The 26,173-nt window shown below is 30.9% G+C and overlaps 1 protein-coding gene across 11 annotated transcripts in view; it reads right to left on the bottom strand.

The window, feature by feature from the left end:
* LOC145254910 (F-actin-uncapping protein LRRC16A-like) overlaps positions 1-26,173 on the bottom strand; it is a 377,977-nt gene that overhangs the window by 78,376 nt on the left and 273,428 nt on the right. For 6 of the 11 annotated variants that reach the window (XM_080113854.1, XM_080113857.1, XM_080113856.1 and 3 more), the window contains exons 25-26: positions 25,234-25,321; positions 24,130-24,291 (exon numbers count right to left, since the gene is read on the bottom strand). In XM_080113854.1, coding sequence (XP_079969980.1) covers positions 24,130-24,291; positions 25,234-25,321 — 250 coding nt within the window. Of the gene's footprint in view, positions 1-16,322; positions 16,365-24,129; positions 24,292-25,233; positions 25,322-26,173 lie in introns of all 11 variants that reach the window. The other 5 variants (XM_080113852.1, XM_080113855.1, XM_080113853.1 and 2 more) reach the window with 1 other exon arrangement.

The raw sequence follows: 26,173 nt of genomic DNA, 5'->3' as shown, positions 1-26,173 counted from the left end.
TTTATTGCTAGCCTTGTGAGCTAAATTATTTATTTAGTGCTATTACATATATAAATATGACCATCATCAAACAATGCAGCGAAATACATTGAAAGGATATTGAGCCTTTTTTAGTGTGAGAATTGCCGTTTTGATTTTGCTCAGTCCTGCTAAGTTGATTTTTCATTTTATGAAGATGCTACTAATTATATATATATATATATATATATATATACACACACCCTGCATTTAGAGATTATATGCAAGTTATAAATTGGTATATAAAGTTGTCCTTAATGTTAAAAGGACTATTATGATATTGTTTAGATTCCACTCAATATTATTAGCATTATATATATATATATATATATATATATATATATATATATAGAGAGAGAGAGAGAGAGAGAGAGATAGATATAATATAGCGAGATATATATATATATATAGATAGATATAATATAGCGAGAGAGAGATATATATATATATATAGATAGATATATATAGCGAGAGAGAAAAAGAAAGATAGAAAACTATTGTTTTTGTTTGCAAATTTTTTATCAAGTTAACAAAACAGATTAATTTGACTGTCAGCAATTTTTTTTATTTTGATAATTTTACATTATTATACCTTGTAAAATATGAAAACATTTCTAGAACACATTTGTCAATTTCATAAAGGAAAAATATAAATCCACATTTATTTATTATCTGATCTTCCATAGTTGGGTCCGTACTAAATTATATATATATTATTCAACTGGAATTCATTATTGACATGAGTATTATTTATTAATTTATTTATTGATGGATGGCAGTAATTGCTGAAAATGCAATTAGGAGATTCGGAGTTCCTATCCCGTCGTGATTACCACCCAATGAAGGCCAGAGGTATAGTTGGCCGAAATGTTGTGAAACAACATCTAATAAAGATGAGGATAATAGTCCACAATAAATTAATTAATAATACTCACCTCAATAATGAATTCCCCCTAAAATTTTTCGCACAAATGCAGCCTATTTTTAACATCTGTTGTTAGATATGCAATTTTAATGGCTGGTTAGTTGTTTGCAACAACTTTAACTGCCTCGAAGAGGTCACACTTGCTTTTAAATTGCCTTCCATTAGAATAAATCTCTTTCTTGAGGATGTTTCTCAATTGGACTCGTCAGTTATTTGAAGGTCAGTCCATAAGAGAATTTTCAACAAATCCCTTTTCTTTTAACCAGGATTTAGTAAACTTTGATGCATTACTTGGTGTATTATCTTTCATATATATCTCATAGATCTATGCTTAGCTGGAATCATCAACCCATCAAACAAATATTGCTCTATAAAATGAATTCCAAAAGTCATTCATTTTAACTTTGTCTTTCATTTTAAATGGATCCACAAGCTCATTACTAATAATCCCAGCCTATATCATGATCCCACCACTGCCTTGTTGACGTTTAAACAATTGTCTTCAGTCATGTTCCTTGTAAATACATCCTTGAGCCCATCCATCGATTCATCTATAAATAACACTTTACTGAAATCAGTTTTCATGTATATTTTTACCCACTGTAATCTTTCCTCATGTTTTTCATTAAAATGTTTTTTCATTCAGTTTTTTTTCCATCAACAAATCTCTTTAATGTTTTACACTTTGTTTCACATGACACCATAAGAGCTCCATTTGTGTTTCTTATTCTCTTCAGACGTGATAGATCTTCCTTTGTTAAATTCTTGAATTCAACTTGATATCTTTGTTACCTTGGTTGACTTCCCATTTAACATATTTTCTTAATTATTCGATAACCCCTTTTCAAATCCTTACAAATTTGAAGATTTTCCATTTGCTAATTTCTTTTATTATATAGCTCTTTTCATTTATTGTTAGTCATTTTTACAAGCACTTAATACTAAATTCTAGTTCTTGAAAATAATATCTTAACACTGCAAATTGCAATCTGAAATAAAAAAATTGCGACTTAGTTGCTTTCATGCTTATTCACTATACATAGTATAGTACAAATTATTTCATTTAATAACACACGTCTATGAATTTTACATAAAATATCTGGCATATAATCTGTAGATGCAGTTTATATTGTATGTATTTAGACAGAATTTTTTCATTTAAGCAAACATGGTATAATTTCTGCTCAATCATACCTTCTTTATTTTTAAATTTTTCTAATATTTTTTGTTTTAAAATCACAAAAATAATATGTCTCATGAACGTTTTCAATTCTTCATTAAATCATCAGGTGAAAAAAAAAACAAAAAAATCAGGAGAAAAGAGAAAAAGTAGCCGTGAAACGAGCACGAAAATCAGACAGAGTAAGTTTTCCTGAAACAGTGAGAAAACTGTATCTCTGTATCCGATTGCACGTGTCCAATTCATTATACATATGAAACATACATTATTTTTTTGATTTTAACACAAAAAAAACAAAAACAAAAAAAACCCCGAATAAACCTAGAACCCCATCCTCCAACGTACACCCCTACTACCAGGTCACCTTCTCCAACATCAGGGGTCTACGTTCCAATTACAGGAGATGAAACCGGACATATTCTTTCTAAGACAAATTCATAATTAAAGGATACTCTAACTTAACATCGAAATCTGACCCCCAAGATCGCCATGGGCATGAAATATGTGCCTACACTAAAGATGGCTTTCCATGTGGTAGGGATATCTCCAGAAAAGACCCTAATTTACCTTATATGTGCTTCCAGGTTGCACTAGCTTACACCACTGCATTTATATTTGCTCTCTATCGGCCCCACAACAGTGGGGTTACTAACTTTAAGAGTATATCTGAGAAAATTGACCACATCCTGTCTGCTCATCCTTCGGCTAACATTCACATTTGTGGTGACTTCAATGTCCATAATGTGGAATGGCTGACCCACTCAAATAAGACCGATGCCAAGGGGAGGTTCTGTCATGATTTTGCCACTGCTTATGACCTCACTCAGATTGTTCACGAACCCACCTGTGTGCCCGATACTACCGGTCAGTATGCAAGCCTTCTAGACCTTTTCCTCACAACTTCCCTTGAGCTGTGTTCATGTTCCGTTCTATCTCCTCTGGGATCCTCTGACCACTCCGTTGTAGCAGTTAAGATAAAAATGAAATATAATAAGTCTTCAGACGTACCTCTCCACTGTACTGTATATCGCTACTCTATGGCTGACTGGGATAGCTTCCGTACATTTATATCTGATTTACCTCTGCTTTCCATGTTTAAAAAGGATGTGTCCTCTATAGTATCAGATCTGACCGAATGGTTAATTGTAGGCATAGACCGATTCATACCATCCAAAAAATTCCAACAAAAACCTAACAGCCAGCCATGGTTCTCCCCAGAATGTGCTACTGCAATCAAGCACAGAAATCACTTTTTCCATAGCTACCAACGTAATAGATGCACTGAGACTAAAGCTGCTTTCAGGACTGCCAGCAACCACTGTAAAAGAGCAATAAAAAATGCAAGAGAGCTTTATGCTCAGTCCGTTAAATCCAAAGTAGCTAAGCGATGGCTTGGTTCCCACCAGTTTTGGCAAATAGCAAACAGGATCCTGAATAGAAGCGTGTGTTCTATCCCAACCATCATCAATGGACCTGAGGTCATCTCGTCAGCATCAGACAAGGCCAGACTATTTGCCAAGAACTTTGCAGCTAATTCTACCCTATGCGACAAAGGCCATAAACTCCCTGTATTTCCTCCTATAACGGACAACACGCTATGCAACATACAAATATCTGTGCGTGATCAAGAACCTTGATTCCAGTAAAGCAACTGGCCAAGACGGCATTCCAGTTATAGTGCTGAAAAAGCTCCAACCAGAACTTGCCCCCATACTTACAAAACTGTTTAAGCATTGCCTTAAGGAGAAGTGCTTTCCAACACCCTGGAAAACCTCATCAATATGCCCTGTATTTAAGAATCATCTCCTCTCAGTACAGACCAATAAGTCTCCTGCGTGTCATGAATAAGTTGTTGGAATCCATATTAAATAAAGTAGTAGCCAATTACCTCTCAGAAACAACCTTCTTAGTGACATGCAATATGGTTTCCGCTCCGCAAGATCTACAGCAGATGTGCTAATGGTTATATCTCATAGGATTAGTGAATCTCTTGACAAAGGCTTCCTTTCCAGGGCAATTGCTCTTGATATATCGAAGGCCTTCGATAAGGTATGGCATAAGGGCCTACTTCACAAGATTTCCAGCTACGGTATCACTGGAAATGTTTTCTCAATCATTAAATTATATCTCTCTGATAGGCTCATAAGAGTAGTGGTTGATGGGCAGAAATCAGAGGCCCACAGTATTAATGCTGGAGTCCCTCAGGGGTCCATCCTGGGCCCAACTCTCTTCCTGATCTACATCAATGATCTCCCTAAACACATACTTAAATCATTCATTGACATCTATGCTGATGACACGACCATCTATGGCAACACATCAAAGGCCGTAAATGACAAAGTTCTCTCTAATTCTCTCTCTTCTGATCTTGAGCGCGTGGTTCAGTGGGGGAAGAGGTGGCGGGTCACTTTTAATGCATCCAAAACCAAGCTTCTATCTTTACATCATCAACGCTCTGATCCCCATCTGGCATCAATTGAAATGGATGGCTCTAGTCTTGGGGAGGCTCCATGTTTTGACAAGCTTCTAGGTTTGACCTTTACTCCTGATCTGAAATGGAACACGTACATCAGGTCTGTTGCCAAGGACCGCTCCAGAAGATATCTCACTACTGATGCAATTCTCTATCAATATAAAAGCCAAGTACATCCAAGGATGGAGTACTGCTGCCACATCTGGGCAGGAGCTGCTAAAAACAGCCTATCCTACCTTGACAGAGTACAGAATAGACTTTGTAGCTTAGTGGGGGATGCCCTTTTCTCTTCCCTGCAGCCTCTCTCCCACAGAAGAGACGTTGCTAGCCTGTCTTTGTTTTATCGTTATTTCCATGGCAAGTGCTTATCTGAGCTCCAATCTCTTGTCCCCCCTCGCTAATCTTTCATGAGAAACACCCGTCTGGCTGAAACTACTGTCAATAATTTTCTCCACTCTTTATCCGTGCCTAAATCCAAATGTAGATTCCATGAGCAGAGCTTCTTTCTCAGAAGTGCACGACTGTGAAACTCTCTTCCGTTTGCCTGTTTCCCACCTGACTACAACTTGGATGTCTTCAAGTCCAACATAAACAAATTCCTGACAAATCGCCCCCTTAAATAAGATACTCTATCAAATTTCCAATACTAATGATTGCTGCAATATTATCCCATTGATTACTGTACACACAATAACCCTTATCCCTGAATGGCCTCCGGGCCTTGATAAGTGGTGACCTCCATGTAAAAAAAGAAAAAAAAAAAAAAAAAAGGTATAATTAATCAGACAATTTGTTATTTTTAACAATGTTTGTTTATACATATATATGAAAAAATATATATTTTCATATATATCGCTATATTTAAGAAACACTACTTTTCCCTTCAGAAAAAACAAAAACATTATAGCAATACAAACACAGACACTACATATAAATTCAATATGGTCACACTACCTGCCAATAACTGATGTATTTTCTGGTTATTATCACTTGATTTTATTCAATAAATAATATTTCTGCGGAGAGTCACTCTCCCAAACAAGTTATATTTACAGGTGTTCTAGCTAAGACAACTTTTTCTTTCTTTCCTTTTCTTTTTTCTTTTCCACCGTCTGAATCCCAACATTTGCCTCCATGGTATATCAACCCTTTTTAATCTGTCAACATTGTCAGTGTAAGCAGGATACTTACTCATTATTATGTCCTCTACCTCTTCTATTTTACACCATTACAAAATTTTTCATAGGGTTCACGTGTCTAATTATTTCATTTCATTATGTTGTCTTATCAACAGTCATCTTATACTCATTCACTATGTAAATAATTACCACTCCCTTTCGTTTGGTTTTTTGGTTTCCATCAATTTGATTGGCTGTTGAGATTTGTTCTACAGTTTAAGAGATTGCATTTTCGAACAGCTTCAGAATCAGGTTCGTAAAATTCAATATGGCTTCAGCCCTTATATGCTAAGACAAAAACATAGAAACCTTTATCGCATGTGCCATAATATAACAGATTTTCAAACTGCTACACTACAAAACCAGTGAATACATAATTTTCCACATAAATCGGATTTACTCATTCTGTAACGCCCATAAGTAAGTAAATAAAATTGTGTTTTTCTCACTGGCCGCTAGCCAGTTTCAACTACAGCTGTGACATTGGCAGCTAAAACATAACATACAGTTTGATCACATTTCATTCAACAGAAACATTAATTATATCAACACCTTTTTTTTTTCACAATTTCATTTTTAACTATTTTAAGTGTCTTCATAGGAACAGCTTCCACTATTTGTTTTTCTCTTTCAATCATTTACATTGAAAACATGCTTTCCCTAAACTTTCTTAGTGATATTGCAAAAAAAAAAATAAATAAATAAATAAATAAAAATAAGCATTGTGAATTTTTTTTTTGTATAATTGTTTCCTATTATTCATTTCGGTGTGAGGAGGGTGGGGGTGATTTCAGCAAAATTAAGTATGCTTCACCTTTTCTTAATTTGGCTCATAGGGACCGCATGATCATTGACATAACTGTTGTGACTTTTACGAAACTGTTTGAGAAAATTATTGAGTGCTGCCCAATTCTAGAATTGCTGTTATATCTATAGAAATTTCATTATGAATCAAAAGAGTTCATTCAAAGATTTAATTTTTGAACCGTATCAAACTATTCAGCATTGAGAAATAAATAAACAAAACTCGTTTTTCTGTTTTTACGAATGGATACAAATCAGACATTATGACTGTTATTGCTGACAAAAGTAGTTTTAATAAGTGAATTTAAACAGCTAACATATCCCAGAAGCAACCTTTCCAGGGCAATTGTTGCAAAGCACAAACACCAACTGATGTAAGTATAAACAAACACAGACGGAACTTGATTTTAACTCATTTTTCCATTAAAAATTATTTATTTTGGAGATTTTATTCTTTGCCATTAAACTGATTGCCGTATATATTATTGAAAAACTTTATTTCTTTCACAAAAAAAAAACACTAAAATTGAATTCATTACATTTTTTTTTTTGCAAATTCACTGTAAATGACAAAACTGGTTGATTATTTCAGTATTCTAAAATATTAACATTTCAATTATGATATAATTTGTTTGCAATTTGTAATATTTTTCACAAAAAAGTGCATTTTAAATATCAATTCATCCAAATGTGAGTAAGTATAAAAACATTCATGAAATTCTGACCTTTAGTTGATTTTACTATTTTCATTAACACATGCAAATACGCACTTTAAAATCGTTATGTCATAGGAATGTTGTAATGAGGTGTTCATAATGTAAACATGATATTAGTTTCACATTTTCATTATTTTTATATGCTGAAAAAACAAAACAAAACGAAAAAAACAAAAGGGTCACTGAATTCAAATTAATAATTACCTCAGACGAGAAGGAATTCTCAAACAAGGAAAAGTTAGTGATAATGAAAAACAAATACTTTCCACATAAAGCTATACTTACTCCAGGCAAATTTATATTTACCTCAGTCTCAATGAAATACTAAGGACAATGAAAGTCGAATAGTTTTTGCATTTTAAAATATGATTTATAAATGTTACTTCTTTGGAAACTGGGGTATGGATCTTATTGTTCTTTTAACAGAAAACTTGAGGACTAACGGTTTCATTTTTCATCCTCATCTAGGAGGAAAAGTAAAGAGTTACATTTTTTGACCAACACCCTGAAATAATGCATAAAAATTATGTTAAGTACTTCAAATTCAGATGTAAACACACAAAATGTTCCTGATGCATATCCTATTTTTTTTTTTATAAAATTGCCTCAGTCTAGAAGGATTTCTCATTCATGGAAAGAACTAAGTTTCAACATTTTCCAATAATTCTTCATAAACATTTAATCTTTTGTGGTTAAGGTGGTACAAAGAATTTTCATTTTTATACAGAAAATTGGATGTGAGCATATCATCAGTCCATTTAATTTTAAACTGTTTTTAACATGAAAGTATTGTCCAATCTTCTTAATTTATTTACCACTTCATAAAACAAAATTACAATTTCACTAATTTTACAAACTAACATAGGGAATACATTTTCTTTGTTACTGCTCTTAAATAACACACAATTATATTAAAGGTTTCCAGTTCACATGTATATACAAACACAAAATAAGGTTCCAGGAGAATTTCTGATGGGGAAGGTACGCACGTATGTGCAAACATAACTTAGTAATTCTTAGAAATTTAATTAGTTAGTATCCTTTTATATTACCTCGGGCAATGCCAAGAAACAGGTTCTGCTAGTTTTTAATAAATTGTTTAGATCTATTCAAGATAAAAGCTCGATGAATGTTAACATTTAACAAAAGAGCATACATGTTAAAAAAGCAAGGAAAAATATCCTTGCTTCCCCAAAGGAAACAAAGTTCAATGGAAATTTTTTTTTGTGTGCATTTTTTTTTTTTGTGTGTTTCTGCTTCAGCATTTGTTCTTGAAATGATCTCTGGACTTCTGATAAGCTGCAAAGATGAAATGCGCAAAACAAACCATAAAGTGCACCAGAATATATATTTATATATACTAGCAAGAACCGATGTTGCTCAGGATTAAATCAAGAGCACTCAATTGATGGTTGAATGGTGACACTTGTGCGTGAATGACACCCAATGATGTTAAAACTATCTTCTATTGATATGTTGAATGCTGGTGGTGGTTGCGAACACGCTATCACTGTTTGTACTTGTATTGCTTAGAAAAGGTTCAGGAAGCTGCTGTTAATACTTACATCTTGACTCATTTCTATCAGGACTTGGGTCTTTTTAACAATTATTTGTTCCAGCATCTTGTATGATAAGGAGACATGAGCCCTAAATTCTTCCGATTTACAACTGCTTCTGTGTTATGACCATGCCATGATCAGGTGCACGTGCAGCAGCAAACTAGAGAAAAGAATCACTTTAGTAGTGCTCTATCAGAAACTTGGTATTGGTGAGATTTTGGATGCCTTGCACGCTCAACATCTCATGTGGCTTGGCCATGTACAGAGTGCCACCGTCTGCATCAACTCAATAACACACATGAATATGTGACATTGCACATGTTTACACATGGGACCCACATGTTGTAGTCTCAGTTGCAAAGAAACACAAAGCAAGTAATAACTCGTCTCTTATTTTTTGTTTAACATGTATTTCCTTATTCTCCCGCCATGTACGATTTCACGTTACGGTCAGGACATCACCCACATCTCTAACGTAACATTGTTTCAAATACACCAAGAACAAGAAAGACCAAGGAAGGCCCGACCGAGTGTGTATGAAGTGGTCTGACTGCTTTCAACATGATTGGTATTGAATCAGATCGTATGGAAAGCAGACATGAGATGTTACTCATCCCAGAGACGGACACTCAAAGCATCATAAAAATCAAAACTGGATGGTTATAATTATTTTTATTTCAAGAAATAAGAAACAATCGTCAAAAGTACATTAAAATATATTACAGGGTAAGTTTAGTAACTGGCTTTTCTTAAAAATGAAATTTGATTATGAAATTCAAAGATCAAACAAAATGTTCTATATATTTAAAGAAAAAAATCCTTCTTGACTAAGGCAATTTTTATTTTTGTCCAAATCAAATGCCATTTTTTGGGAATTTAATTATCTCCACATTAAAAATCGAACCTGTGTCTTTCCTCTCATGTAAACAAGAATGCATACAATAACTAAATATTTGGTTTATTTAATGATGTGATATCAGGAAAAATGAAATATTTTAATGAAATATATGATTAATATTGAGAGAATTTAATTTGTAACAATATATGACTGTAAAAAAAAAAATGTTGAGACACAATGGTCTAGAAACAAAATGGCTGTGTGACTGAGTTTTATGCAAAAAACAGAAGCTAAATGAAATAAACAAAATTTAAAAAAAAAATGAAAAGGTTGTGTGATTATTAAAAATAAAAGTGTTGTGTAATTATTAAAAATAAAAGTGTTGTGTAATTATTAAAAATAAAAGTGTTGTGTAATTATTAAAAATAAAACAAGTTGTGTAATTATCAAAATAAAACAAGTTGTGTAATTATCAAAATAAAACAAGTTGTGTAATTATCAAAATAAAACAAGTTGTGTAATTATCAAAATAAAACAAGTTGTGTAATTATCAAAATAAAACAAGTTGTGTAATTATCAAAATAAAACAAGTTGTGTAATTATCAAAATAAAACAAGTTGTGTAATTATCAAAATAAAACAAGTTGTGTAATTATCAAAATAAAACAAGTTGTGTAATTATCAAAATAAAACAAGTTGTGTAATTATCAAAATAAAACAAGTTGTGTAATTATCAAAATAAAACAAGTTGTGTAATTATCAAAATAAAAGTTGTGTAATTATCAAAATAAAAGTTGTGTAATTATTAAAATAAAAGTTGTGTACTTATTAAAATAAGTGTTGTGTAATAATTAAAGAAATAAGTGTTGTGTAATAATTAAAAAAATAAGTGTTGTGTAATAATTAAAAAAATAAGTGTTGTGTAATAATTAAAAAAATAAGCGTTGTGTAATAATTAAAAAAAATAAGTGTTGTGTAATAATCAAAACAATAAGTGTTGTGTAATAATTAAAAAAAATAAGTGTTGTGTAATAATTAAAACAATAAGTGTTGTGTAATAATTAAAACAATAAGTGTTGTGTAATAATTAAAAAATAAGTGTTGTGTAATAATTAAAAAAAATAAGTGTTGTGTAATAATTAAAAAATAAGTGTTGTGTAATAATTAAAAAATAAGTGCTGTGTAATAATTAAAAAATAAGTGTTGTGTAATAATTAAAAAATAAGTGTTGTGTAATAATTAAAAAATAAGTGTTGTGTAATAATTAAAAAAATAAGTGTTGTGTAATACTTAAAAAATAAGTGTTGTGTAATAATTAAAAAAAAATAAGTGTTGTGTAATAATTAAAAAATAAGTGTTGTGTAATAATTAAAAAATAAGTGCTGTGTAATAATTAAAAAATAAGTGTTGTGTAATAATAAAAAAATAAGTGTTGTGTAATAATTAAAAAATAAGTGTTGTGTAATAATTAAAAAAAATAAGTGTTGTGTAATACTTAAAAAATAAGTGTTGTGTAATAATTAAAAAATAAGTGTTGTGTAATAATTAAAAAAAAAAGTGTTGTGTAATAATTAAAAAAAACAAGTTGTGTAATTATTAAATTAAAACAAGTTGTGTAATTATTAAATAAAAACAAGTTGTGTAATTATTAAATAAAAACAAGTTGTGTAATTATTAAAAATAAAATAAGTTGTGTAATTATTAAAAATAAAATAAGTTGTGTAATTATTAAAAATAAAATAAGTTGTGTAATTATTAAAAATAAGTTGTGTAATTATTAAAAATAAAATAAGTTGTATAATTATTAAAATAAAACAAGTTGTGTAATAATTAAAAAAATAAGTTGTGTAATTATTAAAAAATAAGTTGTGTAATTATTAAAAAATAAAGGCGTTGTGTAATTATTAAATAAAATAAATAAGTGTTGTGTAATTATTAAAAAAATAAATAAGTGTCGTGTAATTATTAAAAAAATAAATAAGTGTTGTGTAATTATTTAAAAAATGAAAGTGTATTTTTAAAAAAATGTGTAAATATTAAAAAAAAAATGAACGCGTTGTGTAATTATAAAAAAATTAAAGTGTTGTGTAATTATTAAAAAAAGAAAATTTATTTAAAAGGAAAAAATGGGCTATTAACCAACACTTGGCAATCCATTACATCATTTTGAAATTGTCAGCCAGCTTCATGATAAGTTGGAATATTGTTATTTCTTCAGTCTGCATGAAATTATTGTCATAAAAGTCATTTACAAGACTTGTTGGATGCATTATAAAAGCCATTACTTGTTGCTTTCTATGGAGTATTAAAGTCAAAGTTATACACAGTGGTTTCGAATTTATTTCACAAAGTTTCAGTTTTTGATGAGTGTGCTTATTTTCACAATACTGAAATTACACAAAGACAAGAATTTTTTTTTTTTATTAATAAATATTTTCTTTGAGCATTCCATTATTTGTTTTAATCTATATTTTATATGGCAAAATAAATTTCAATTATACTTCAATTATAGATTTAAATTTTAAATAATTTCACAAGAATATTTCTATTAAAATAAAAATTTCCTTTTGAATAAGTTTTTTATTTAAACAATTGCACAACACTTTCATTTTTTTTTTCATTTTGTTTCAATTTAATTCATTTTCTGTTTTTATTAATTAAATTCCTGTATTTTTAATTAATTCCTGTATTTTCAGAATAAAAAAAAAAAACAAGCTTGTATTATAGACAGGAGATTTGTCAGTTGCGATCATGCAAATTGGTAAAGTTTAGAAGGTGCTTTTTGAGACAAAGCTAAATAAACATTTAAGCTGTGCAAATGTCATAGATGAGAAAATTAGAGACAAAAGCGACTAGGAGTTTATGATTAACAAAAATAATATCTACAAGAAAAAAGAGAAGAAAAAAATTATATGTACATAAAAAAAGCAGATGAAATCAAATAATCTTATATGATTTTATATTTTGGTTTTATAATTGCTTCCACTGTCCATATGTGCTTAAATCTAAATGCAAATTCCATATACAAAATTTCATTACCAGAATTATCAGCTTGTGGAACTCAGTACTGCAGACCTGCTTTACTATAAAGTTGTCTTCAAAGCGAATGTAAATTTCTTATTAAACCGTTGCCTTAAATAATCAAATCTTATCAAATTTCCACTTACTACCAATCACTTAGATATTGTCTGACTGACCACTTTATACTCATTAACCCTAATCCTTGAGTGGACTTCAGGCCTTGATAAGTAGTGACTCCCTTGTATATAAAAAAAAATTATCAAAATACTCAGAAATATAGAAAAAAAATTTTTTTTACTCTTATTTGCAAATATAGGAGACATTAAAAAAAAAATAATAAGATATAAAAGAATACAAGATAAAATGAAGACAAAATTCCAACCAGGCTCCCAAGTTTGACAAAGATTCTCCAAGTTCGATGAAATGGTTCCCAAGTTCAAAAAGATGTACCAGAATAAGATTAAAGGTTATATGTGCTGAAATGTTGAGAATAGTAGTCAAAAAACAAAAAAAAAACAAAAAAAAAAACAAAAACAAACATAATACTGTTTCCCGGTTGATTACAATATCATAGCTTTTAAGTCCAATGTAAACAAGTTCTTGAACCATCCCCTTAAATCAGAGTTTCCCAGCCTTTTTCAGCAAGCATTGCCCTAGAACTCGGATACCTACTACTGCCCACTCCCTACATGCATCTTTACATAATAATGTTAGTAGTAGTGGTAGTACATAAAGTGAAAATAATTGAATATTCATAAAAGTTTATTAAAAAAATAATTGAATATTCATAAAAGTTTATTAAAAAAATAATTGAATATTCATAAAAGTTTATTAAAAAAATAATTGAATATTCATAAAAGTTTATTCAAAAAACTAAATAATTGAATATTCATAAAAGTTTATTAAAAAAACTAAATAATTGAATATTCATAAAAGTTTATTCAAAAAACTAAATAATTGAATATTCATAAAAGTTTATTCAAAAAACTAAATAATTGAATATTCATAAAAGTTTATTCAAAAAACTAAATAATTGAATAGTCATAAAAGTTTATTCAAAAAACTAAATAATTGAATAGTCATAAAAGTTTATTCAAAAAAATTCTACACTATAAATCGAATGGGAACAGTAACAACTATAAATCAAGTGGGTCAATTAATATATCAAACCATTGCTAATACAATAATCAATAAAAATCAGAATAATCACAGGAATCACCAATCAATGTGCAGATTGTTGTTGATGATCAGCAACAAGTTTTGGAAAATTTGGTTCCATATTTGATAGAAAAAGTCTTGGATCATCATGCTTCACTACATTCATTCGGTTATTCAAGACTGCCTTGCTATTATCAACATACACTCCTTGTACATTAATTATAATAGAAAATAAATCCTAACTATGGTCTATCGGTTTAGTCACTCTTGCCAGGATTCATTTGATAGATAAGATTTGTTAAAAATGTGAATCATAAATCAATCAGCTTCAGAAAACATTTAAGCTTTGTCAACATTATCGAGTTCGATTCTGGAATTAATTTTTCCAATTAAAAAAAGTGATGCAATCAATTTCCACATAAATTGTGAATCCAGAAAAAATTGGGAGGAAGCTCTCAGTCCCCCCACCACCTAAAGGATCCCAGGGACATCCCTATATGATAAATTTGGCTACCGTCCACGTCTCTGGTGGACAATATGGACCCTGTTGGGAAACACTGCCTTAAATAATCAAATTCTACCCAATTTAAACTATTACTACATTACCACTTCATGTTCATTAACCCTTATCCTTAAGTGGCCTTCAAGTCTTGATAATTGGTTACTCCCTTGTATAAAAAACAAAAAGTTGTACTTTGGTTGGTTGCTGTGTTTATGGCATATCAACTGTTGTCGGATTATTTTATTTTAAAACGTACATGTTCTATATACGATTGATTTGCAGATTCATTTGTTTGAATGTACACTGACAAAACAAATGAATCTGCAAATCAACTCCTGTTCTATCTCCACAACATTGCTTCCCTGTGCTTGTTTTACAAACACTTCAACGGAATGTGTTTCAATGAACTTATTGCACATGTGGCCCTCAACATAAATACTTCCGATTGTCTCAAACAGCAAAATCCAACTACTACAGTAAAGTAAAGCTCCCCAGAAAGCTTTCTACTCTAATAGCTTCTTCCTTTAAACTGTTTGCCTTTGGAATTCTTTTCCTGCATTCCTTTTCCTCAATTGTACCAACAAACAGAATGTAATTTGAACAAACATCTTGCTGCATGACTTCCCACTTAGGATGCCCCTATAAATCTGACTCATAATTTACAGTAGCCCTTACATCTCAGTGACAATGTGCCTTTTGTTTTTTTGTTGGGGAAGAGGGGGGGGTATGATATTTTTAAAATAGTTGTAAATAATAGTTTCAATTTATCCCAAAAAAGGGGTCTTGACATGTATTGACTCAGAAGCAAGAGCAACTAAGGAGTGGCTGCACTTTTCTGAAAACTCTCAAATCAGGGCATCACATAGGATCCAATACTTATGGTAAAAAAGAATTCATTACATACACCCATGAAAAAATACACACTCAGCTAAATAGTATTATTTGGATTCTTTGCACTACTGCTCTCATCTTGAGTGTTATTTTTATAGCATTTTGGTTGATGTCACCTTCGACCTTCTTCACATGTATTTTATCAAACTTAAATTTTTCTACTGCAATCTCATCAATCTACACTTAATTTGCATGCTTTTTTTGTTTTTTGCAATCTACACAGAATTTTGAACGAAACCTTTTATTTAATTCATGGGTTAGCATCTGGCATAATCACGCTGACACATCAGTTCTCATTAAATCACTAAAGTTAAGCAACATTGATCCTGGTCAGCACTAGATGGGTAATCATTTGAGAATACCAGGCAATGTATGTAGGAGGTTTTTGTAAAAGCTGAAAAAAAAAAGAAGAAAAACTAACGTCGTCATCACCATCATCAATTCCATGCTCCCATGGAACTTCCTTCGAAGGAGGAAACTGGTTCAACCCACCTTGGGTTTTACCAAGCATTTTATCCATTGCACCAAAGATCTTTGTCAAAAATTCTAGTAAGAATTTTGGGAACCTTAAACCTATTCTTGTTTTAAGGTGTACAATCTTACTACTTATCACTATATTTTGAAATTATGTGCAGATTCCAGACTTTGATAGAAAGATTTTAGAGTTTGACAAGATGCATCTGAAGAAAATCGAAGATTACATCATCCAAAATGTTGTGAAACTAACACTCAAGATGAGAATGGTAGTCTGAATAATTAAAATATGAATTATCAATCTACATCCAAAATATTTAGAAACATGGCAATCAGCTATATAGATAACTCTCTGCTGATATTCTAAGCAAATTGATAATTACCAATGCCAAAATATGATATAATCTAGACATTTTATATAATTAATTGAAGTTGTTAATTTACTGATAATATTCAAGCCATTATTTTGTATTAAAACGCCAGCAAGTTGCCTCCATTGAACTAAAAGCAGACATTTTTGTATGAGAAAAAAGAGAAAAAAAAGCAAAGTGTGCAAGACATTTTAAAAGCAGTATGGAATACTTACATCACAGTCATCAAAATCCGAGTAAAATTCACAGGGTTTATACTACATGCAACAAAAAAAACAAGACATGTATACATGGAAAAAAAAAAAAACAAACCCCCAAAAAAACAAATCTAATATTCTACAAGTGGAAGCAAACACAAACAAACAAAAAAAAGCATGCAAATTAAGTGATAAAAAAACTGAAAAAAAATTTAATTTAATAAGCAACATTATCTCTCCACACCTTACATTATGTAAAATCCTCTAAGATCTGTCAAAAATGAAAGTTTCTGAATTTTTTAGATGAAGATCGGTTTTTCATATGATTTGGATTCTTCAGAATACTGTTCAATCTTTAGTGTTATTTTCACAAGGTTTCAGCCGATGTAACCTCAGACCTTTTTTTAGGTGTATCTCTGGAATTTGGACGGAATTTCAAATAGACCTCCAACCCCTCCTTGGTGTAGCATGCTCTCATTCCATCTGCCAGGACTGGATAGAGGTAGTAAGTAATTTGTAATTGTATTTTTCAGTCGTCCACACTGAAAATTGAACCTTCAACCTTCAGGAGAATATCACTTTTACAATTGATTTTTCCAAGAACTAACCACTGTGCCATGAGTCAGTTGTAAAAGTTATATTCTCCTGAAGGACGAAGGTTCAATTCTCAGTGTGGAAGACCAAAAAATACAATCGCAAATTACTTAGGATCTCTATCCAGTCATGACAGATAGAATGAGAGCATACTACCCCCGTGAAGTAAATAAAGGGTTCAGTTCAAATTTCTGTCTAAATTCCCGAGTTTGATAGAAACGTTCCAGATTTCAACAAGATACAGCTGAAGAAGGTTGGAGGTTACATCGACCGAAACATTGTGAAAATGACATTAAAGATAACAGTAGTCTGAAGAATCCAAATAATATGAAAAATGAAAGTCATACGCCTGTGAGGATGATCTAGCTAGAACCAACTTCTTGTTAAGAAAATGTTTGGTTTGGTTATGTTGTTTTATGTTATTAACATTGTGCTTTCGAAAATAATGGTGACAAAAACCAGTCGGATGTTATCTTCAGTGAATGTCATCTCTGGGCAGCTGAACAATGACCACCAACAAAAAGCCAGAACGTGCTAAGGATGAAGAGATCCTAGGAGAATAGAAAGAGGCAGTTATAACCAGCCTCTCACCCTGGAAGAAGAGGAGGAAGAATGGGAGTTGGAACATTTGAAAGGCAGTTGCTTCTGGGAGAACTACCAAGGTATTTTGGCTATTGCACCTCTCTGGGCAGGAGGACCTCTTTGGGGCTCTCAGTCAAGACTCTATAATGGGACTTATAGGTTTCAATCTGGTCAAGCAAAGATTCAATGCTGCAAATCATTCATCTAAGTAGACAAGTATCATTTGTAAATTAAAAATAAATATTTATTATTATTGACTGCACTTCTAGTTTTGCTTGGCATGAGGATTCTTCATTGCAGTGCTGACTGGATTGGCGGACGAGACTGGTCTAGTACAACAAAGGAAATGCTCACGGCCAAGTAACTGCACACGTGCATCTTCACATATAAAAGGTTCATACACAAATTTATGTTATACAAAAATTTATCAAACATTCACAAAATGTTGTACCATATATATCTATTGTCCATCTATTATTATCTATTTATATATAAAAGCGAAAACGTGTGTGTGTGTGTATATATGTATGTTCGCTTTTTGTGCATGTCTGTTAAAGGCTTTTTTCCCGGGGGGGGGGGGGATCGCTCGCTCATTCTTAAAACTTTTTATATGCTGTCTAAATGATAATATCTATGAGTTAACAACAGGGATCGCCTGTCTATTTAATTTGCCCAACTTTGAAATGTTGCCATCTTGCTCTTGCTTGTTGCTGGATCTCAACATTTTGAACTGAGAGAGAGACTTAGCTGTCGTACAAATCTAAGACTCTGTAACATCATCTTTGTATAGATACTCCCTTAGGTATTTGGGCTCATGGACTAAGTGTCTGAGGGAGTGGCACTCGTCTGACAAGACGTTGAATCATCATATATATATACACATACATACTTTCCAATATGAAAACTTACAGGAAAAGATAGACTTTTTTGTCTAATGAATCTTAGTTATTCATAATTACGGATTGAAACATTACCATGCCAGTGTAGCAAAAACATTACCATGCCAGTGTAGCAAGCACACATACACACGTGTATTATGCCTGTTGATTTGAAATTTCATGCCAATCAGCCATTTTGAACATTGCTACCAAACAAAATCATTTTATTTTTGCTGTGCTGTCAATTACATGCAAATTTCAATGAACAAAATTCATGCTTGACTAATTTTAAAATAAATCACAGCTAAAAATAGTCATTTAAAAAAGAGCAAAAATAAAATAAAGATTTTGCAGCTAAGAAATTAATTCATATTTTTAAAATTTTTGGGATTAAAATATTTTTTATTACTTTTGATCAAAAGGATAAATTCCTTTAACAGAGTCTCTTTTTTATTATAAGAAATGTAAATAAATTGAACACGTCTTACTATTAATCCTTAATCTGAGTGACAAGACCCCTCCCCCAAAACAAACTTCCTTAACCCTAACATTAACCCAAGTCTGAATGGTACTCATTCCAAAACAAAAACACGTTCTTAACCCTAAGTCTGAATGGCAATTCCTCGTCATATAAACCCTCTTAAAACTAATTCACCACTCTAAACTAACTGTTTCTTTTCTTACTGCCAAGTTTTTAGGCTATTAACACGTGATTGACCTCAACCTTACCATTAGCCGGAAATCTGAGTGTCAAGCCCCCTCCTCTCAGAAAGACCCTTTTAGAATCACACACGATTGTCTAAAAACAAAAGCACACTCCTATCAAAAACGGAAAACCACACAGGATTTATTTTCCATATGAAAAAAAAATTGGCTAACTGCCCTAAAACACTAAAACGACAATGAAATCAGTGATTATTTTACATTAAATTTTTATATTAAACTTATTTAATTATTTTTCCTTTCTGACAAATTTTTCGGGATGTTTATATGCAATTGCTTAAAAAAGTGAGAATGACATATTTTGGAGAGGCAGAAAGAGCGTGATTTAATGGAAAGTATTAATCTCCAATGATACCAAAGAATCTTGATACATTCATTTTAAAACAATTCTCGTATTAAACTTCAATGTTTTGCATATAAAATGTAACTGAGTTCTCTAATTTCTTTTTTTTTCTAATGAATACGTGGTATTTTTATGGAATTGCAGCATATTTATACGCATTTATTGCAGAGTGCTTAAAAACCATTTCTCTGTATTTTCAGTGTTATATTTGGATTCATTGCACAAAAGTACATTGATATAGCAAATTTTATTACTTACTGCTGTGTTTTAAGAAAGATATAGCATTTTTACTGAAAAAGTAGTGTAAAAAATATGACAAAATGCAGTAGTCTTAAAGAGGGAAAATATACAAATGTGTGAGATACAAAAATAGTCATAACTTCCTCATTTTTAGTCAGATTTTCAAAATTGAAAGATTCTTTCTTAGATCATCAAGCTCTATTTATGCCATTATTAAGATATTTTAAGCCATTTAAATTTTTTCATGTGTATTGCTAAATTAGTTTTTGGGTGGATTGTTTTTATTGAACAGGAAACTAAGCTCTCTAGATTATGCACATTATTTATTGAGATTGTCGGACTGACTTCCTCATCTTGGTTGTTATAGTCACAACGTTTCGGCCGTTTTGCCCTCTGGCCTTCATCAGGTGTTTTGTATCGAACTGGGGAACCGTTTGTTAAGATGAGGAAGTCAGTCTGACAATTTCAATAAATGAAAACACCTCATCTCAAAAATACAGACAATTACTATGCACATTATCTCTAGATTATACACATTATGTATATATATTGGAAGGGAGCATGTTTTTATAGTGCTCTATATTTTCCTTTAAAAATAGAGTTCTTTATCATAATCAGAAATATATATGGGAGTTTGGGGCTTTTGGATTAAGTGGATGTAAAAAATACATTTTAAGTAAAAACATTATGTGATTACAGGTCATGTCGAAATCAGTAAACATTACAAAAATTATAGCATAGAAGAATAATTGCAAAAAATCCATATGAAAAACTGACATTTACCTTCTTTTCAGTAAATTTCTGCAATTTCAAATTAAAAAATGATGGATCAACAACGATAATAGCAATGTAAAATAAAATACATATCAGATATGTTTGAAATTTTGAACAAGTAAAATGTTTATTTTCGTAATATTGTGTTGTTATTTTGCTTTGATATGTATTTTATTTTATTTAAATTAAATCAACGCTTCTATAAGGAAATTCACACCTCTGATGTTAATAGCAATGTTTTTGTCTTTTTTTGTAAAGAATAGTTCTAGCAGATCTATTTCATCACTTTTTGTAACTTTTGGATTTAAAAAAATAATTTTGACATGACACATCAATACATAAGTGTTTTTTTTTGTTTTTGTTTTTGGAAAATTCATTTTGTTGATATCCAATTATAATGCTCAGGAGTTCTTCATCAAACAAGTGAAAATTTTATTGATATGGTTGGTTGGTTGTTTTTGTTTTACGGCATATCAACCCTTTTCGGGTTATTTAATGCCGAATCCAAAAATTTTGAAGAAAATTTTTTTTAATAGAATATATTTATTGTTTTCCCATTGATTTCTATTTAATTCATAGTTGGGACCCTAACAGGTACTACCACTCCAGGTCAGAGTGGGCCTGGGAGCAATGGTAATTAAAGGGTGGCTCCACACTCTCAAAGCCCACAAGCTAGGGCCTCACCACTGGATATAGTTTAAGGTCATATCCAGGACCCCCATTGAGGGACTTTTACCCTCTGCAGGGGGGCAGTCGGCGTATTCTAATTCCCCACCGACAGGGCCATCTATTGATAAGCATATGGAATTTATACAAGTTTAAAATGGAAAGCAAGAAAACCTGAATTATTATTTAGGCTAATGTTCCTATGCTTGTTTATATATATTTCTCTTCTATCCATCAATAAAGATTTTATCCAGATTTGAGACAAGGAATACACGGCTAAATTCTAACAGATTACAAGAAAATAACAAGTAAATTTGTTGAATGTCTAGGTTGTGTGCACTGAGAAATAATTTTGACAAAGACATACACCCGGTCACAAATGCAAGAAACAACATAAAATAATTATCAAATGCACCAAAAGGTCATTTGAATAAAAATTATAAACCTGATACCAGGCACCTATGTGGGAAGAAACAACACACTTGATCAATTGTCAAAAAGAAGACCAGTTTAATGTATGATATTTGAAAGGTGATTTTTGGCAAAAAGCTTACACAAGTGCAATCAAGTCGAATCAAAATCAGATCAATTCAGTGAAACAAAAATGACCAAATAAAACACTGGTGTAGCTACAGTGACAATGCACCAAAGAAGAATCAATCCATCAAATTCCTGTATGTGCATCTCTCTTCTAACAACTAACTATAACCTCACTAACAAGAATGATATATTGTCATATTTTCATATATTAGTGTGTCATCATTCTTTTAAACACAGCAGAAATATAACATCCTTACAGAAAACCAAGGAATAATTCAGAATAAAACAGAAAAGTTGATTAGTATTCATTGTTGACCAAGCACAAAATATGATGGGGTGTTCCAAAGAGAATGCCTCCTATTTTTTTTATTCCATCCAAATGGATCATAGGGGATTACAAATTGCATTGTTATGATGATTAAACTTACACATTTAGGACCTGAAAGTTTCATCTCTGTTGCAGATACTGATGGTGGGAGACTAAAGAAAGTAACTCCTATCATGGGTATGCATCAGAAGCAGAGATGCATCATTGAAAAAAAAATTGAACCAATGAAAATTCACTGGTGCCTGTTAAATGTTTGCAAAGCAAATGTAGTTAATGCTAGTACAGTTAGGAGATGGGTTTATTAATTTCAGAGTGACAACAGATGCAAGCGATAAAACACACTCAAGACACCCATGCACAGCTATCACCCCATCACTGACAAAAGTCCATTGAAAATAGTGGTGACTATGTAGCAAAATAAATATTGGAGCACAAACAATCACTCGTTTTAATGGCCTGTCTTTGTAACCCTTCAACTTTTTTTAAATTATGAAATAAAAGCATTACACTTGGAAGGATCCTTGAACAATTTTATATGAAATGGAATATGTTCAATTTTATGATATTTATTTCTGCTGACATTTCAACCTGTGAAAAGAACTAAATACACAACATCACCTAAATATGAAAATATACTTATATAATTCTGATTCTCAATGAAGTTTAAATACCTCAAAGTGAAAACAAAAAAAGGGGGAGGTGACTGCTTTTAAGAAACAAAGGAAAGATTACTCAGCTGAAGAAAATTTGATTTTAAAATGTCTACAGATGAAAAACAGGACAAAAACAACAAAAACAAAAACATTGATCAAGTAGTTTTATTTTTATCAAGAAAATCATTTTTAAACGAATAATGGTGATTTGTAGGCATTACAACATAAACTAAGTATGAATTATTGTTGAGTTGTTTCCCTGTTTCTTGAAATATTTTTCAAAATGGGTGGCAAGACAATCACTCCTTAGATAATCATAAAATTTTATTTTAGTTAAAAATAAAACTACTTGATCAATTTATGATTTTTGGAATACGATATTTTGGTTTCATCACAAGTACGTAAATTATACAGATTTTTCTTTATTTTTGTTTTTTAATATAGGGGAAATTATGGACAAGAACCACGCAAAAGTTACAGCAAGTTTGTGACACATGTTCCAGGTGCTCCTTAGCTGTCTTGCCTTTTCCTTTCCCATATTGGTTCCAGATCACAGTGTAAAGTATGGAAGACGTTGTACAACAGTTCATTGTCGAGTTTCACTCAAAAAGCAAATGACTACTTTCATCTCTTCTTATACACTCCTAAGGTGCAGATAACTCATCAGCACTTCTGTCGCAGGGGTAGATAACTCACTGGTACTATTTAACTCTTTTTTACCTCTATACATAGCTTGCCAACTGATGCAGTACACTGGTTTCTTCAGAGAAAGTATGATAAAATCGAACAAGATTTCTTTCATTATTGGTGATTTGATTATTTTTCTTCTCTGGATTATTATTCTCACCAATGTTGAGATTTCTACAAACTTTCTTCTTCAAATGCAGATTTTATTGATTCATGGTGCAGGTTTTTCTCCAAATTTAAATTTATTGTATATTAAAAGCAAAAGACCATAGAAACTTGGAAATGATCATCCATATATCAACAGAAAACTAATGAATAAAGTGATAAAGATAAAAATAAAGAATCTTATACAATAACCTATCAAAATACATATACACAAATATATTTTTTTTATAATTCTCCATTTTTTTTTTTCTTTTTCATATTTCTCCCTATAGATATGTATATTTCCTTATATATAGTTTTTCTATTTATCTCTATTTTTTACTTTCTATTCAGCCTTTATTTACCTATGGTATATTTTTTATTTTTAGGCTAATGTTCCTATGCTGGTTTATATATAATCTTTCTCTTCTATTCTGACGAGAAGCATTACGCTTCGAAACACCAGGGTGTACAGAGTTTTTTTCTTTTTCCTTATTGATCGGACAATCTATTAAAGTTTATTTAACTTTGAACAGTCATCTATTTCTTATAAGAGAAAACTAATTTAAAAGAAATAAAAAATGCAGAAGTTTTGTGAAATACCACCCTCTCAAAGGAAAAACAAAATCATACTCAGGAGAAAAAAGGTATGAGACAGAGAAAGGTTACTTACACCTGGAGAACACTTCAATGCAGGAGTTTCCTTTTCATGGTCTTCGAGAGTGGCTTTCTCAGAATGTTTTTCTGTTGGAATTTCCAAATCTGCTTTTTCGTTTTTGTCAGAATCAAAACAACTGCTGTAACGGTGCCGTTTCTTCACATTCAACTCATTAGTCTGTAAAAATAAAAATATAAGCAGGAATATTTTACAAACATAACACAATTTTAAACAAGTGAGTCTGGCAAGGAAATTTGGATATCTGCAAGAGAGTAAAATATTGGAAAGCCTTGAGTCAAACTTGCTGATCTTAATGTTGACTGTTTTAGAAATACAAAATCAGAATTGTAGTTGTTTTTTATGACACAAAAGCTTGAGATAACTAATTCAATTTTACATGATAAAAATCTGACAAAAATAGTAAAACGTTCAGATTAAAAGAAAAGAATAAAAGAGGAATAAAAAGTGAAAATAAATGGAAAAAAGAAAACATAAGAAAAAAGGAATAGGAAGGTTTTGATTTGGTTGTTTTGTGGCATATCAAACATCAGTTATTTAATGCTGAATCCAGTAATTTTGAAAAAGGCCTTTATGTGTCAAGTTCTTTATATCTCCAAATATTTATTCATAGCATTTTGTTTGCTTTTCTATTGTATAGAAAAATTGTTGTTCTTGTTTTTGACTTTGCAGAATATGATTGAGTTTTGCAAATATAAAGGAAAAAAAAAATCAATAAAAATGCTTGATGGATTTTAGGTCAGAAAGTATCTTCAGACAGTCTGAATAGCACAACAAAAAGGAAGGAATAATAGATTAAAAAATGAAAAGAAAAGAAAAAAGAAAAAACAATGTGATGCAGAAGAATAGGTAACACAAAGTCTGCAGCAAACAGTGTCAGATGAAAAAAGTTTTTAAAAAACGAAGAAAAAAAGACGTTAATAAATATTTCATGAAGTACTATATTCTTTATAATATTAAAAAAAAATTTGAAACAATATTTTATTTATTATTTTATGCAAAAAAGAATTAAGTATAATGCAAATTTTTTATCTGACACTATTTACTACTGACTTCACGTATTCCTCTATATCACAAAAAAAATATATTTTTGATACTCACCAATTGTTTATGACTTTTTGACAAAGATTCAATGACACCTTCAAGAATTCGATCAGATAAATGGGCAGCAATTACTAAATTCAAATTGCTGCAAAGAAAAACAAAAATTAATCATTGCAGTTCTTAATATAAAAAAAGTGGTTCTGGTTTAGAATTCCCCTATATTAAAAAACAAAAATAAAGAAAACTGAAATGTCTGTGACAAAACTAAAATATCATATTCTAAAAAATCACATAATTTGATCAAATAGTTTGATACAACATAAATCTAGTATTGCTGAGTTATCCTCTCTTGGTTTCTTGTAAAATTTTTAAAATGGTGGAGGAGAAAGTCATTTACTCATAAAATTTGTTTTCTTATTTAAAAAATAATACTTGATCAATTTATATAATTTTTGGAATATATTTTCATTATATGACACGGAGGTACACCATACAGATTTTTCTTTATTATGTTTTTAATACAGGGGAAATTCTGGGCAAGAACAAAAATAATATTTTTCAAGAAAGCTAGTTATTTTAAATTAGCCAGCTGTGGCAAAAATACAGCTCATAAATGCGTTAATATCTCAACTGATAGAGCATTTCATCCATCATCTATACTCCATCTGAATTGCTCCTAAGTGTGTTGATGGCATTGCATTGATGGCAATTGTAGTAGGTCATTTAAGATATGATGACCAGATCTGAGTGGATAGCAGAAGCGAAATGGCCACAAATAGAAGTTGAAAGTCATTTATAAAACATCTCTCAGCTTGAAACACGCCGATGAAAAATGAAAATAATTTTCAAAACCAGATCTAATGAAAAGGAAATGTTTTTGAATGGCATATTGTAATCTTACTTAGACTTAGGAACTCTTGCTTCCTGCGATGCATGAAGCAGTCAAAGTAAACCATCATTTTTAATCTAAAGCCAAATTCACAACACCTCTCCAATT

The sequence above is a fragment of the Euprymna scolopes genome, chromosome 30, assembly GCF_053919585.1.
Source record: "Euprymna scolopes isolate OS-2025 chromosome 30, ASM5391958v1, whole genome shotgun sequence".
Lineage (NCBI taxonomy): Eukaryota > Metazoa > Mollusca > Cephalopoda > Sepiida > Sepiolidae > Euprymna > Euprymna scolopes.
Note: the sequence above shows the minus strand (reverse complement) of the source record. Positions and strands in the feature narration are given on the sequence as shown.